Here is a 16579-nt window from a genome sequence, read left to right as displayed (position 1 = left end):
TTTTTTAAAAAATATTTATTTTTTGAAATGATCAAATTCAATGAATTCTTTGAAAAGTTTTTTCTATTTAAAGTGAATTTTATTTATTTATTAGGTAAAATTTTAAAATAGAGCCATCATTTAAATTAGAATCATCAGATTAATCCGTTCTTAAATAATTTATACGGATTGAATTAAAATTTTATTAATTTATTTAAAAACAAAACTAAACAAGCAAGTCCACTCGAATTATGAGTTCACCGGATGATTGGTTATTGACAGACTATTAAAAGGTCATGTCTTATTTTTGTTATTGTCGAAAACAAAAAGAAATGAAAGGTGTCTTATCTATTTTTTATCTAAAAGTATTTTATATTATTTTAACAAGATTAAAATACTTTTAACCCCTTAGTATTTTTCTATCCAATAGCATTTTACCTTTCAATATTTAAAAAATAATATTTAATCCTATTTGACCAAAAGATAAATATGAGAAATTTTATAAAAGATAATTATGTCATTGTCTTTTTTTTTTATCATTTTTCAATAATAACCTCAATAGAGGAAAAATATATTGAATTGACTATTATATCTTTTGGTATAAATCCTCACAAAATTTATATATGTACTAACATAAAATAATTCTGAAAAGGATAATCAGTCAAAAATTTATTCCACCATCCTTACTAAATTAAAAAAAGTCAGAATTCTAAATTGATGAATCAAAATTAAATAAAGATGAAATAAAGTTCATTATTAAAATTCTTCTCTTTATCATCAAATGTGGCGTACACTGAACTGGAAGTGATTTTAGTTCATTAATTTAGAATTTTGGTTCTTTTTTAGTTTGGTGAAGGTGGTAAAATGAGTTTTTGGTTGATTATCTTTTTCAGAGTTATTGTTTTATGTTATTTATGTAGGTGTGTATATGAATTTTATGAGTGTTTATATCGAAGAATATAATGACCAATTTAATACATTTTTTTTTCTTTTGAGGTTATTATTGAAAAATAAAAAAAAGGTAATGACATAATTATTTGTTATCCATTCTATGTTACATTTAACGATGAGAAATAAATTTTTTATATGAACTTTTTTCTATTTTCATTTGATTTTGGTTTATTAATTTAGAATGGACTCTTTTTTATTTGATAGGGACGGTGGAATGAGTTTTTGACTAGTTATCCCTTTCAAGATTGTTATTTTCTATTATTTATGCTAGTGCGTGTATGAATTTTATAAGGATTTTATCGAAAAATATAATAGTTAATTTAATATGTTTTTTCCCTATTGAGGTTATTATTGAAAAATAATAAAAAAAAATAAGGGCACAATTGTCTTTTATAAAATTTCTCACATTTGACTTTTGGTCAAAGGAAGTTAAATATTATTTTTTAAATAGAGGTAATAAAATGTTATTGGATAGAAAATATAGGGGGTTAAAGTTATTTTAGCCTTTTAATAATTTTGATCAATCAACTGTGTAATAATTAGAGTAATTTTAATAAGTTAAAATAATTTTGATTAAGTTAATTTATTTTTTTTAATAATTTTGATAAATTTGGAGTTGTTTTAGCAAATAAAGACACTTTTTTTTAATCATAAAAAAAAATAAGAGACCAATTTTTTAATTTTACCGGATTTTTTTTTAGCGTTTTTACTTATTAAATTTGAGCTAAATTGGACATGGGCGAGTTGACGCTGGCCCAATACTCCATTGGGCCGGTCCAATCCACGTGGCCTCTCGGTCCACATGGAGACCTCGTGCTTGGGCTTCCAAGAATCCGACCGTTGGAACGCCAGAGGAATAAATACCAGTTCTGCGTCCCCTTTTCTTTCCCTCACGTTGCGTCGCGTCGGCGTCGGGCTTCGTCTTCCTCCGAGTCAAACTCGTCGAGCATCTCCTCGATTGCTGCTCAATCGCTCTCCTCCATGGCGGTCGTCGCGGAATCGCAGTGGGAATCGGAGGTAACCTTCGTTAATTTTTCGATCCCTGTGTTTATTGTTGGTGATCCTTCGACGATTAGGGTTTGTGGTTTATCTTCTCCCATCCAGCCGATCAGCTTCTATCTTCTATATCATTTCTTCGCGTTCGATCTGTTATTTTCTCCATATTTACACGGAGATTTGGTGGTTTGTTAAGTTTCTTTTTTGAAATCTTTGGGTTAATCTTACTGTTATGACTCTTGAATTTATGTTAGCAGATCTAGGATTTCTATTTTACTATTCTTGTTTTTCAGTTTGGTTGGATCACAATCCTTCGTTTGCTCTACAAATTTAGGCCCTTTGCCCTTCTCATTGTCATGGCTTTCGTATGACCTTGTTTTCTCCTCCCAATACAGTCTCCTTCGAAAGCTTCGACAGTGGAGAAGCGATGGACGCTCAGTGATTTTGACATCGGGAAGCCCCTAGGAAGAGGAAAGTTTGGCCATGTTTACCTCGCAAGGGAAAAAATGGTATGAGGAATCACTCATCGCAGATTTTATCTTATGAATCCTTCTTGAAACTAATAATAAATATGGATAAATTATGAATAATTCAAGGCTTGAAATTTGCACTGGGATGCCCTCTTGTATTTTGTCCACGACGAATTTATGTTCAAATCCATAGCATTGTAGTGCTTGTTTTGCTGGTATTTTTGATCCTGTTATCTCGTACCTGAATTTTGAGCTGCAAATTGGTGAACAGAGCAGCCATATTGTAGCATTAAAAGTGCTTTTCAAGAATCAGCTCAAACAATCTCAAGTTGAGCATCAACTACGTCGGGAAGTTGAGATTCAAAGCCACCTCCGTCACCCAAATATACTACGCCTGTATGGATACTTCTATGATCAGGTTGCTGAAGGCTTAAAGTTGTAATCATTGTTGTTGCATTTTAGTTGAATTCTGTTTACAGCTCAGCTGACCTAGATTCTCATTTGTTTCACAGACTCGAGTTTACTTGATCTTAGAATATGCAGCCAAAGGTGAACTTTACAAGGAACTGCAAAAGTGCAAATGTTTCAATGAGAGACGAACTGCTACTGTGAGTTCTTTTCTAACATGCTTTACCATAGCTTTATTCGTATTCGGTGAACGACAATTATCATTTGCTTTATTTTTTTCTGTTTCTTTATGTCTGTACACAAGTTGTAGATTTGTTAATTCATCCAGTTTATTGTAAATTCTTTACAAACATGCTTAACAACTTTTTTTCATCATCTGTCAATGGACACTAATCATTTTCGTTTAGCATTCAAAATTCCTTTTGTACTGATTTGTTCATTGTGTTAACAAATTTTCAGTACATTGCATCTCTAGCACGAGCATTGATTTATCTCCATGGGAAACACGTGATACATAGAGATATTAAACCTGAGAACTTATTGATCGGTCTCCAGGTAAACTATCATCTGTTTTTGTTTGACTTCACATATTATGACTAAAATGCTTACAAAATGCATTCTTGGTGTCGCGTAGGGTGAGCTGAAAATTGCAGATTTTGGGTGGTCAGTCCACACATTCAATCGTAGGCAGACCATGTGTGGAACGCTCGATTACCTCCCCCCTGAAATGGGTATGTCAAATTTTACCGCAGCAGCACCCCCAATAAGTTTTTTTTTCCTCGCCTTACATTCTTCCTCCATATATTTGTCGTAGTGGAAAGTGTACAACATGATGCTAGTGTGGATATTTGGAGCTTGGGTGTATTGTGCTATGAGTTTCTTTACGGCGCACCTCCATTTGAGGCAAAGGAGCATTCAGATACTTACAGAAGGTAAACCACGTTCTCCCAGATATCAATTCTATGCTCACTAGTATGCTCGATCATTGATTGTTTCATTGACTGCAGGATTGTGAAAGTTGATCTTAAGTTTCCCTCGAAGCCAATAGTTTCCCCTGGCGCGAAGGATCTTGTTAGCCAGGTGTGCCATCAATGAGACCTTTGGAGTTTTCACACCAGTTTATATATTCCATCCTCTTTCGCAGCATGACCATATGATCTTGTTTAGATGCTCGTCAAGGATTCATCGCAGCGCCTTCCTCTCTACAAGCTGCTCGAGCATCCATGGATAGTGCAAAATGCTGATCCTTCAGGTGTATATCGAGGCTGACTGCTGCTGCTGCTGTCTAATGTTAGATATCTGTTGTCCAATTTATGACCGTCATTAAAGAAAGACTATGGTAGGAAGAGGGATGCCAAGGAGCTCAACCTCTACCTCAACATCAAGCAAAGGGATTGAGAAAGCATGAGTATTGTTAGCATGTCAATTGTTTTTTTTTTTGATAATTCAAATGCCCGATTAATCCTAAAAATAGATGACCTTCCCTGAATAACTACATCATGCCTGGAGAATTGAAAGTTCGATTGATCAACTCCTTAGAGAGTAATTATAAATAAGAGGATTAAAGTGCCAATTAAGTCATTTCATTTTCTTTTTGTCCAAGTCATTTTTTTTTTTGGTGAGCATACGAGATTCATATCTATGAATTGAAAGATCCTAATGATTAACTTTGTAATGAATTGTTAGAATCAATAGGAATAAATTGATTGGATGATCATGCTACTAAAAAGATTACTATTTTAGTTAAAAGGATACCAAAGTGGATGATTCCACGAATAAATAGGGTTTGATAGACAAATTAAGAGGATATGTTCAGAATTAATCACATGAAATTTGAAACATCTAAATTATTAAAAAAATGGGGAAAAAAATATTATTTAAGTTAATCATTATAATTAGAATAGAAATCCAATTTTCTACTTTTTTTTTATAAAAGATTAATTTTTAATATACATTTTTTTATATAATTTTCAAAATTATTTTAATGGGAAAATTAAAAATAAAAATTAAATAGACGCCCATCATTTATCCATTTATGATTAAAGTCAAATAAGCACATCATTTAAAATAACTTACACAAAACACTCTTATATTACTTGATCATTTGGTGGTCGTGTAGAAGTTAACATCTAAGAGCATTCGCATCAGTTTCTCTATTACTATATCTAAAATTTAGGATAAATGACTCACTTTATTAAATTTAGATAATCATTTTTCACTACACATTACAACAAATATCCTAAAATTTCCATCATCCTTAATTTTTTATTATTTTCTTCTCTTTCTTTTATTTTTATTATTATATTTATGGAATGAGTGGAAGGAGAGAGATTGGGTGGAAGGAGAGAGATTAAAAAGAAATATTATTTTATTTTTAGGATAAATGTTTCATTCTCTAAATTTAGAGAATCACTATTCATCAAATCTAAATTTAGGGAATAGATAGAGTATCCAAAATTTAGGATAAAATCTTTGAAAAAGGTAGCTGAACTTCTAGTTTATATAATGTGTAGAAGTTAGTTGTTAGCTTCTACAATAATAACTCTATATATCATTTTTATTTTATTTATTTAAGTAATAACTTGATTAAAATAATATTTTAATAAATAAAATAAATGATTAAGATTTTATGATATTTATTATATTTTAAATGAATATTATTTAATTATTGTATAAATATACTAATAAAAAAATAGAAGAAAGAGAAGAAAATAATAAAAAATTAAAGATAATAGAAATTTAAGGTTAATTGATATAATTATAATAACAAAAATCATCTAAATTTAATAAAATTAATGGTAACAAAATTAACGTGGGCTCTAACACGATAATCAAACTGTCGCTTGTTTATTTTGTACCACAGTCACACGATACGGCACCTTAGCGTGGTCCAGCGGCACAGGGAGACTACTACTTCCTGCGGCCGTAGATTGTCTCTCCTCCTCGGATCTCTCTAGGGTTTCTTCCCTCGATCCGTTCCCATCCCATGGGCTCCGGCTTCTCCTCGGTGTCGCCGTCCGAGGACAAGGCCTCCGTCACCCCCGTGGTGCTCAACGTCTACGACCTCACCCCCTTGAACAACTACCTGCGCTGGCTCGGCCTCGGCATCTTCCACTCCGGCATCGAAGGTGAGTAACCGCACCTCTCTTATTCCTTAAAAAAATCATCATTTTTTTTTCTTTTCTCCTAAACCATTGCATGATGATATTTGATGCGATTGGCGGAGCCGATTTGATGAGCTGTTGATTCGTTTCTTTGTACTTCTGTCTACATTTTTGGCAAATTCATCCCCTTGCCTCGAACTTGGTTGTTCTAAGTAAATTGGTTCACCAACAAGATTGAATTGATGAACGGGAAGGATGATAGCAATGAACTGCTGGTTCTCTGATCTGATATATCTTTGTCATCGTTAGGAATTTTCAGCTCATAATAATAATAATAATAATAATAAGCTACCAAAAGAAAATTGATATATGAACCAAACTGTCAAAGAATTTTGGCAGTTGCAAAGGGGAAATGAAGGAGGTGACTTTATTGTCTTATTTTGTTTTACCTTTTGTCATGTACTGTCTTGTTTAATGATTGCAATTTGAGTAGATTAAATTTATGGTAGAAAATCAACATAGATCATATTTCTTCTCTGTTTGAAAGTTCTAAATTGAATGTTAGCAAGTATGAAACTTTCTATTGTATCAAGGAAGAAGATCATGATGCCCCCGGGTCATGATGTAGCGGAAGGGCATCAAGTTGTCACCTAAGCACTCATCGTTCGATCCTCAGCTACGGTGCATTTGCAGAGATTTTTCCTCCAAATGTGGCGCGCAACTATGGAATGCTGGGTTTCTGAGCCGCCCACTACAAGTGCTTCCCGATTTACCCTGGCAGCAGGTGGAAAACTTTTGTGAGGTCGGACCGATCGCCCTAGGTTTAATGTTACCCGGTTCAATACATATTTTTTTTAAGGAAGAAGATCACGATGAAATAGATTAGCAATGCAAGCAATGGTAGATACTAGATAAAGAAAATAGTGAGAGCTTTGTCCACTTCCATATAAGAGCTTAGAACATGAAATAGAAACATTGTTGGACAACAAATGCAGAAAATTTAAGATTTTTTGTTTTCAAAAAATGGATACTTAATGTGAAAAAGATCAATACCATTTTAATGCAACATCTATTCACTATTAACACCGATGACAATGTTTTGGGTATAAATTGATCAAATGACATGATTTGAAAGATATGTGGTTCTAGATAGGAGAGATGATTTTTTTTTCTTAATTCTAAGTTATTTGGTAAAATTAACAAAATATTGTAATAAACAAATATGTTGGAAATTATAGGCTCGTTGTAGAGCATGTTACTATGGTTATTTGTCTCCATCAAGATGATACTGGCTGCTAATTCATTATGTTATAATTTTAGCTAAGAAATGAGGCATAACCTACTAGTTTTTATAGGAAATGCATTCAATGAATTGTGCAGTCAATGAGCTTCCTTAAGAGTATCTAGGCACAAGAGATGTCTTTAACCAATACAATCAAGAGCTTTGTGATGATAATCATTCTATTAAGTCAATAAGATCTGTGAAGTGGGCAGTTGCCAGTTGAGATGTTAGTGTTATTAGTTATGGGCTGTATCGATGCAATCCACTTAAATCTCTTCATGAAAGATTTCCAGGCGCCAGTCTCTCCCTGATATTCTACCTTCTACTGATAGGATTTTTACTTGAGTAATTCTCATAAAAAGAGAGTTCTATATACGTAGCTCTTACAAGTTTGCAGGATTGCTCTAACACCCAAGATTTTGAACTAGTCTCCCTTTCATCATCTACTAATCAGATTTCATTGCTATTATCATGATAGTCCATGTCCTTAGCCAAAAACATGAAAAAACATCGGAGTTCATTATTGATCCGGCGATGACATAGGGGGGCCCACCGCTGAGGAGGTTCAACGATCGGATGGTTGTCAAAGCCAAAGGACGGTCAGCTAAGAGACGAGCCGATCGGCAGGCCACAGGTGCCGAGCGGCAGACGGAGCTCATGATGGTGAGACCGAGTCCACAACCTGACCAGGCTAAAGAGTTCAAAGAAGTTGGGCTGAATCTAGGACGGGCCAAGAGAAAGAGGCCCCAGCCGATCGGAATATATATATATATATCCGTAGAATGCCAAAGAGTGGGCTGGCCAGATAGATCAAAGGAAGTACCATCAGATTAGAGGCTGACATTTAATAAGGGAAGGGAAATTCGTCTTAATATCCTTTTGGGAGTCAATGCCGCTGGCTGACGGCGCGAATAGACAGGAAATCGTACGGAAGAAGATTGCGCCGCCTTGGCGTAAATGCGTCTGCCCCGTTAAGGTAAGGTGTCAGGGATCCTTTCCCGGTGTTAGCTATTGAGGAAAGCTTGGGAAGTCCCGTCTGCCCGGGAAGTGTGCAGTCAACCCATCGAAGCTCTATATAAGAAGAGCAGTAGTCATCCGCAGAGGTACGCGCACATACGTCTCTGAGCACTACCACTCACTTCTTCATTTTTCCTTCATCTCTCTCCCTACCGTTGTGTGACTTGAGCGTCGGAGGGCCGTCGCCGGGAATCCCTTTCCGGCTTGGCACTAACGACTTGTGATTGCAAGAGCAAGGCGTTTCCACCGCACACGGAGGTCCACATCAGCGATACTTCTCGGCAGCCGTTCGCTCAGCTTCAGGGCAAGATCAATTATCATTCATATAATGAAACTATATGGTCACTACAGAGTTAAGTGATCTTATGGATAGTCTAATGAAGTCATTTTATTCAACTAGACATGCTTGACTTTCAAACTATGAGTGCTTAATGTAATTGTCTCCAGCGTTTGGACAGAACTTTTGGAGAAGATTTATTTTATGTAAAATATGTTGGCAAGTGCTTGAAGATTCTACTTTTTAAGTTCTCCTTCAAATTGGTTGTCAGTCAAAAGAATGATTGACACAAGATTATTTTTAATTTTTTCCTTTTAACCTGAAACTCTAATTACAATTCCATAATTTAAACAAAACCAACACACAACCTTAGCAGTTTTTAGTTAAAGAGTAATGATAGTAGCTCAAGTTGTCAAGTTCTGTTTTAAGAAAGGCTCTCGATAGGGACAATGAACGAATAGGTGGATAGGTGGTGCCCACTGATAATTTTATAAGTTTAAGGGTACTACACTCTAATTCTTATGTAGTAACCATGCAAATGCTTTAATCCTTACATAAGATGGCTTTTAGTACTACAAAAGTGACTGTTTTTCGACCAATTTGGGATTGATTGTCTTGACTCTTAATAGTTTCTTTAATTTGGGAGTTAACTCAGGAGATTCTTCACACGAGTAAGTGATAGGTGACACCATCACTAGTATTTCCAGATGAATCCAACAAGATCAGATGTGAGGATGCATATGGATTGTGCATATGTTCATTCTTTTTAACAAGATTTGATGGTTGTTCTGTAATTATATTTTAGTAAATATAAAGTCTGGAAGGAATTTTTCTCAATGTATTAGTATCAGATTTAGTGTATACTATTTCCTATCTGATTGAATTATCGATAACTCCAAATGTTGTCGTTGCAACAGACCCGATAATGATTAATATCAACTTCTCTCATCATCATAGTGATGATCAGATGTGTCCTTCCTAGCTTGTTATTTCCTAATGAAGGGAGGATAAATAGTCATTCAGAAATAAGTTCAATCAGTTGATCGCTAATAGTTGGTCATTGTTTCATGACTTGTAAAAAATATACAATCCGTCAAATGCTTATTCCTTGTAATATATGTTGTTGAGGGTTTATTGAAGCAGTCCATGGTTCGGAGTACGGTTTTGGAGCCCATGATTTTCCCACAAGTGGAGTGTTTGAGGTGGAACCAAAGACCTGCCCTGGGTTTCTCTACAGATGTTCCATCTTACTGGGTCATACAAATATGCCCCCGTCTGAATTCCGTGGATTTATAGAACGCGTGGCTTCAGAGTATCACGGAGACACCTACCACCTCATTTCAAAAAACTGCAATCACTTCACAGATGATGTTAGTAAGAGACTCACAGCTTGACCGATTCCACAGTGGGTTAACAGGCTTGCAGGGCTAGGTATTACAGTATTGATTCCTAGGCTTTCTTTGTTTCAAATGTCATAATTTGAAGTTCTAGTCTTTGAGTTGCTTATAGTATGGTCGAATGTGACTGCATAGGCGCACTTTGTAATTGTCTTCTACCCGAAAGCCTTCGTTTGCCAGCCATCCAACATGAATACCAGGGTCTATCAGGTTAGTCGATGTGTAGAGAATTCTACTTTTTTTTTATATGTTATTTTTTGCATCCTTTCAAGTAACTTCAAAGTTTCTCCTGCAGAGGATGGCCCAGAATCCTTATCAGTCATCACCACAACAACACATGAACCACAGGAAAGTGACGATCCCGATCAAGACAAGCATCTTTTATCGCCCTCCGGCGGCGAGGTGACTATCGTGAAAGAGGTTAACAGGTGAAGCTTTCATATCTGTTCTTGGTGGTGCATTTGCAACACCTTGTGATTCAAATGGATAATTTGCATTAGTTTGTTGTTTAAAAGTCGATAAAACTTTGTAGGCCATGAATTTCGTAATTGTATTCATTGTTGTTCATCTAAAGGGTATGGTAAACATGTCTCTTCTTCTTAGTATGCATTATATGGACCGAAAGTAGTGAAAAGAATAGTACAAATGGTGGACTGATGCTATTATTATTCTGCAAGCCAGGTTGTGTCGAAGACAACAAGTACCACTTGATTCTTTTCATTTTTCATTTATATTATATATATATATATATATATATATATATATATATATATTTTTTTTTTTATTTATTTATTAAAAAAAATGGCATGTAGGACCAAGAAATAGAACTATTTTGGTGGAACTAACGGTTCTCCTGAAAGGTTCTAAAGTCCTTCTCACTTTAAGAACAAGAAAAAGAACTACTTTTTTCAAGCTATTTTCGATTGATCTTGACTTGAGATTGAGGTTCATGTTGCTGTGCCTCAAAGCAATTTGATTGTCTTCTCTACTGTCAATTTTTTTTTTTATTTGGCATCATATATTTAATTTATATCGATTAATTCTAAAATGACTGATTAGGTCTCTTGAAAATTTTTTAACCCGAAACGCTCATCATGAGTAGTCCATCAATTTACGATTTTTAAATAATCATTTATAAAAAATTTTATCCATTAATTATTTATTTTTAAATATTTGTGACGAGTAGTTTAAAAGTCCAGCATCTCTTGGTTGCGAATCTCATTTAAAGAAAAAATCCTTCTAAATATGTTTTAGTTGGGATACGTCCTTTCACTCTACCATAACCCCGGGATAAGTAAATTGATAGTTTAGTTTAATACAATGTCGTCTCAAATTGAGTTCAGATCCTTTGATCTATAATTTTTGATTTGTTTTGGTCTTTTTTCATAATTTGTATATTGAATCACGGTCGGAATCTTTTCAAAATCGTGTAATTTCCTTAAATTCACTTTCCTACCTAAATTATAGGTTGGATCTAGAGAGATGAGATCGCATACAATAGGCAAGCCGTCTTCTGATCGGTGCTATACAATCTACAGAGAAATTGTAATCAATTTTAACTAAATTTTAATCACGATACGACGTACAAATTATTAATTATAAAAGAGATAGGGAACAAACCATAGATTGAGAATCAAAAGATCAGAACTCTGATTTAACATATGGCCGGCTAATTATTAAATGCAAATAAATATCAGGAAAATGGAGAGAAAAAAACACCACTGGCAATCCATATCGACCGTCCATATTTGAAATTTGAGATCTCGCCCGTTCAGATCACGAAAATAAACTCGGATATTTCTCTCCTTTTTGTGGCGGTTTCGTAATTCCAACGCTATTTATTTATGCTATAAATAAATCCCCTTGTCTCGCTATCTTGTCCAAGTGAGAGAGATCGGAGAAGAGAGGAAGTCAGAGCCAGCAGCAGTAGCCGCCGGCGAGAGGAAGAGGAAGAGATAGAGAAGGAGAGAGGATGTCTTGGCAAACGTACGTCGACGAGCATCTGCTGTGCGATATCGACGGCCAGAAGCTCAAGGCCGCAGCGATCATCGGCCACGACGGCAGCCCCTGGGCCCAGAGCCCCTCTTTCCCCGAGGTATGATCTGATCCGATCCGATCCGGTGATATTTGATTTTGTGATTGAGAGGGGAGGGCGAGGAGGATCTGAACTCCGCTTCCCTGACGCCGTCTGTTGGTCTTTGCTTTCGGATTGATTTTCTAGTTTGATTGATGTGAGGCTTTCTACGTCTAACTGCTAAAAGAGGGAGACTTTAGTTCAGTTTGCGAGTTTTTGTATCATTGATCTTAGAGATCTGACGGTTGACTACTTTGGACTTGGATTCTAGAGGTTAGGGTTTTCACTTGCTAGTTGACGGTGGAGATTTCTTATTGTAGGATTAGATAACTCTCCTAATTTCTGTTTCTGGATGGATATGACTGTTTTCGATGTTTGCCGCGGTTTCTACGGCCGTCGATGATTGATCGTGCTGATTTATCATGCCCGCTTATCACCAGGTTTGTATATATCTATCCGGAGAAAACAATGGACTTGCTGATCTTCGGTGGTGGCGCAATGCTTAGTTGCATGGGACGATAGTTAACCATGTGATAGTGTGAGCAGCGACAATTGAAGAGATGAGCTCGATCCCTATATATTTCCAAGTCAAATGCATGGGGATCTTTATATCCATGTAATTTTGGAGGTCGGGTATGTGGATGTATGAACAGCATGTATGTGTTACGCTTCCAGGGATCGGGTACCATGGGCAGCAATAAGGAGATGTTGGCACCAATGGCGATGGGTCAATGGTGATGCCGCTAGCTTAGGGCAGTGGTGAGGGATAAACTGGGAGTGAGTAATGTTGCCCTCAGGTTGATGGTGTCAACATGCTCTGTCCACGTCAAGAGAGATATGCACGATGAGATACAGATTTGAAAAGGAGATTGAGAGTTGCATAGAGAGAGAACATGAGAAGATTTTTTTGTACTCCTTAAGAAATAGAATAGAAGAGAGAGAAAAGGATGGTAGCGTATAGGAATTAGAGAGGAACTGATAATTAGAACTTCTTATAGCCATTTTTTCTTGCTACGTCCTGTGTTATTTTATAGATTAAAATTTTCAATTGTCTTAATTACTTGGTTTTCCTTTGACTAATTCAAGGGTAGTTTATTTGACAAGTGTTTTCATTCTTCCATTTTGGCTGGTGCTCCTATCACAAGTGAGTCTTTGCATCCCTTCAAGATCCACTAAAACCCTTTTCTATTACTATTTGTTTCGGTCCAAGTTGTCAATTCCATTTGATGGTTTTTTTTTTTCTTCCAAGATTCCTCCCCACCTTGGCCTTTCGGGAGTGAACTAGGTTCATTACAGTTTGGTAGGCTAGTAAATTTGTATGCTTCCTGCTTTGTTCTCATCAGTAGGTTCTCTCATCATTTTCTTCACCATCTCAAGTTGTGCATATCCTAACTATTTCAAGACAGCTACATAATCTAATCCTTCTATTGTGCTTTATTCAAGATTTTTTACTTATATTAATATTTCAATTAATTAAGTTATTTTTATTATATTGACTAATAATTTCTTTGATCTTCCTCTACATTGTAAACTTTTCACTCTCATCTGTTCGACTCTTCTAATTCTAGTATCTATTTATCACCTTTGAGAACTACTCAACTCTTCTAATTTTAGTGTCTATTTGTCACCTTTGAACATGCCTGTACCATCTTAATCTGTTTTATTTCAATTTATCATCTATTGTGCTCTTCTTTTGCATTGTTTTGTCATGCATCAGACTATACATCACTCAAATAATTCGAGCTCATTTATTCTTTAAGTTGACTTTCTTTAAGTATGCAAATTGCATTGAATATCTATTTCCAGGGATGATTTTTTCTTTTTCACAAATGTATTTGTAGAAACAATATTCAGAAAGTTTCTTTAGAAGTGCAGCAATTTTCTCATGTGCTAACTATAACCTAAACATATTTTTACTCTATTTGATGCCCATTTCAAGATGAGTGTTGATGCTTGCATGTTGAACAGAAGTGTTTGTCTGGTATCCAGATTTATAAACCAAGGTAGCATATTTGTAGGATTAAATTTTTAGAAATTGAGATTGTTATAAATACCAGCTTGTGTCCTTTTCTTCATATACTCTTATGGATAATATTTAGGAAAATCAACTCAGTGGAGTTCTATTGTTCCAAGTTTATTGACTAAAAAAACTATGATGTGCAAATTTCAGACCAAATGAATTCTATTAGAAACACAAGATTTACATATTACCATCAATTACCATGGCATGGGAATTGAATGCACATACGCATATGTTGCATTAATTACATTGTGATTAGATATTTTTCAGATATAAAAAACATGTAAATGTTTGTGCTGATGTAGCATATTATGATTGTTGTGTTGAGGGTATTTTTTCTTTGCCTTATTGTAGTTATGTGTATCAGTGTTCTACTTGCTTGCCAGACTCAATTCTCGAAGGTTGTTTCATTCATTATGTGCAGTATTGACTATTAGAAAGAAGAGAAAATGTCTGAGCTTAAACTATATATATACATACATACTGCAGATTCTGTTTCCTACTAATAGTTGCGTTACAATGGATATGGTTTCTCTGATCTTGTTTTATCTTTACTAATGACTTCTGTGTTTTCTAAACAGTTTAAACCTGAAGAGATCTCTGCAATCATGACTGACTTTGATGTACCCGGTTCTCTTGCTCCAACTGGATTATTTCTTGGTGGGTTGAAGTACATGGTTATCCAAGGCGAGCCAGGTGCTGTTATTCGAGGGAAGAAGGTTAGTGACTCATATAATATTACCATCATGCTAACATTTAAATTTGTAATTACTTTTTAGAGAATAACATTGCCTATATACCATGGACCAACATCCATCACTCAGTCGTTAGGCCAACTTTGATCTATTCGCAAAATCTTATTTACATACATGCTTTCAGGGTACTGGTGGTATCACTATCAAGAAAACCAATCTCGCTTTGATAATCGGTATATACGATGAGCCGATGACTGGTGGGCAGTGCAATATGGTAGTCGAGAGGCTTGGTGATTATCTCTATGATCTAGGTTTTTGAACTTGGTGTTTCGGAACTTAAATCCTGGTATTTGCCATAATTCCTTGCATGGGCTTGAACAATCTACTTTCATGGAGTCTGTCGCACATTGTTTAAAATCTGCTACTTCTGTTCATTGGCATGATCTTGTTACTGGATTTTCCTACTGCATCTGCATTTAGGAGTTGGCATTTCTGTGTGATTCATGTGTGTATCTTTGCCAAGGTTGAGAAATGAACATGGTTTATGTATACCTCTTATTTTTCGATATCTTCTCAAATTTGGTTTATGTAATTAGCCATATTTTTGTTCTTTTAGTTCATCAATCAGATAATTTGAGACTGTTTAAGCTAGGAAAGATCAAAACAATAGAAAAAGATGAGTTAGAATTAGTCGAAGTTGGTCCATTCCATGTGATTATCAAGGGAATCATCATGGGAGAATGTGAATGAGTTGAGGCGGTCGAAGACAAATTGGATTGTTTTCTATCAAACCTCTATCAAAGATGAGTGATACTTCAATAGTGTTATTGGGGCAGCGGCAACTACGACCACCGCAGTGAGCATAGTGAGAGGCGGTGCTACCGTCTCCGGCCACCGCGGTGGCAAGCCGCTAACACACAAAGGTTGAGTAGGAGGAGATCAATGTACACTAAACCAACACATGTTTTTTAAAGTAAATTCTGTAATCCTTTATTTATTGCATTTTGTTCTTCAGCTCAACATTCAATTGAACAGGGAGTCCTGTTCTTGCTCCAGATTCAAATCCTTTTTATTCATAAGTGGATCACTGGCTTCGTGATCTTAAAGGTGTTGTTCCTCCTCGGCTCCCGTCCCAACCGCCGCCGCTTTAATCCTACAAAGGAAACGATCGATCAGAACGATCTGAATTGAGTCGTTGTGGATGGATTTGTGGCTTACGTGTCGCAGTGGACGTCGGGGGTGAAGTCGAACATGACGTCGACGTTGCAGTGACCGGGTAGTGTGATGACGCGGCCGTACTCGATGCCCTGCATCTTTGCGGCGGCGGCCTGGAAGCACGTGCAGGCGGCGACGCGGTCGGGGCGGGTGGTCATCATGCCGGCCATGGACTTCACGCCGTCGCAGCACGGCACTGGCACCGGCACCGAGGGTCCTTGCCCCGTTACGTACGACGTGCAGGGCGTGAACGACTGCATGAAGGTGACGCAAGGATGCGGGGCGGCGGCGACGGCGGCGACCGCCAGAGCTACGGCGAGGAGGCGGGCGGCGGCGAGGGGAGACATTTGCGATCGATGCGTGAGAGATGCGAGTGAAGGCTGTGGCAGTGGTGTTTGTTATATAGAACGGTGGCGGTGGTGGTGACGGTGGTGGTGGTGGAGCCGTGGAAGAAGAGGATTCAGGTGCGTCATGCTCATGCGAAGGGAGTGAGCGGTATCCGCGTGATCGGTTGGAGTTGGGCGCAAGGAATAAAAAATCCAACCCTAAATAAATAAATAGAAGGGCTTAGTGGGTTGGAATTGCAAGTCCGATTGGCTGGTCGGGCTCGAGCTGGATCGTGATTTTAGCATATTTGCACAAGCACCAGCACGGCGAAGACCGAATCATGTGAGGCTTAACCCGACGAGAACCT

General features: G+C 36.6%; 3 protein-coding genes and 1 pseudogene across 3 annotated transcripts; 3 read left to right on the top strand and 1 right to left on the bottom strand.

Moving 5' to 3' along the window:
* The first annotated feature begins 1822 nt into the window (after positions 1–1822).
* On the top strand, positions 1823–4515 carry LOC122003007 (serine/threonine-protein kinase Aurora-2-like). Its single transcript, XM_042558433.1, has 9 exons — positions 1823–1947; positions 2322–2435; positions 2668–2814; positions 2909–3004; positions 3264–3359; positions 3439–3535; positions 3619–3736; positions 3812–3884; positions 3972–4515. Exons 1-9 carry the CDS (start codon positions 1912–1914, stop codon positions 4071–4073), a joined length of 879 nt encoding a protein of 292 aa, XP_042414367.1. The 5' UTR covers positions 1823–1911; the 3' UTR covers positions 4074–4515.
* Positions 4516–5704: 1189 nt separating this feature from the next.
* On the top strand, positions 5705–10539 carry LOC122003003 (annotated as a pseudogene).
* A 1200-nt stretch (positions 10540–11739) lies between these two features.
* LOC122003005 (profilin-like) lies at positions 11740–15221 on the top strand. Its single transcript, XM_042558431.1, has 3 exons — positions 11740–11976; positions 14557–14694; positions 14855–15221. The coding sequence occupies exons 1-3, from the start codon at positions 11854–11856 to the stop codon at positions 14987–14989; spliced, it is 396 nt and encodes a 131-aa protein (XP_042414365.1). The 5' UTR covers positions 11740–11853; the 3' UTR covers positions 14990–15221.
* A 195-nt stretch (positions 15222–15416) lies between these two features.
* Positions 15417–16267, bottom strand: LOC122003006 (non-specific lipid-transfer protein P5-like). The gene is made up of 2 exons (XM_042558432.1): positions 15889–16267; positions 15417–15823 (listed from the first exon to the last, which is right to left on the bottom strand). Exons 1-2 carry the CDS (start codon positions 16230–16232, stop codon positions 15772–15774), a joined length of 396 nt encoding a protein of 131 aa, XP_042414366.1. The 5' UTR covers positions 16233–16267; the 3' UTR covers positions 15417–15771.
* Between the last annotated feature and the right edge of the window lie 312 nt (positions 16268–16579).

This window comes from Zingiber officinale, chromosome 7A (assembly GCF_018446385.1).
Source record: "Zingiber officinale cultivar Zhangliang chromosome 7A, Zo_v1.1, whole genome shotgun sequence".
In the NCBI taxonomy this organism is placed as follows: Eukaryota; Viridiplantae; Streptophyta; class Magnoliopsida; order Zingiberales; family Zingiberaceae; genus Zingiber; species Zingiber officinale.
This window is presented reverse-complemented; position numbering and strand designations above follow the sequence as displayed.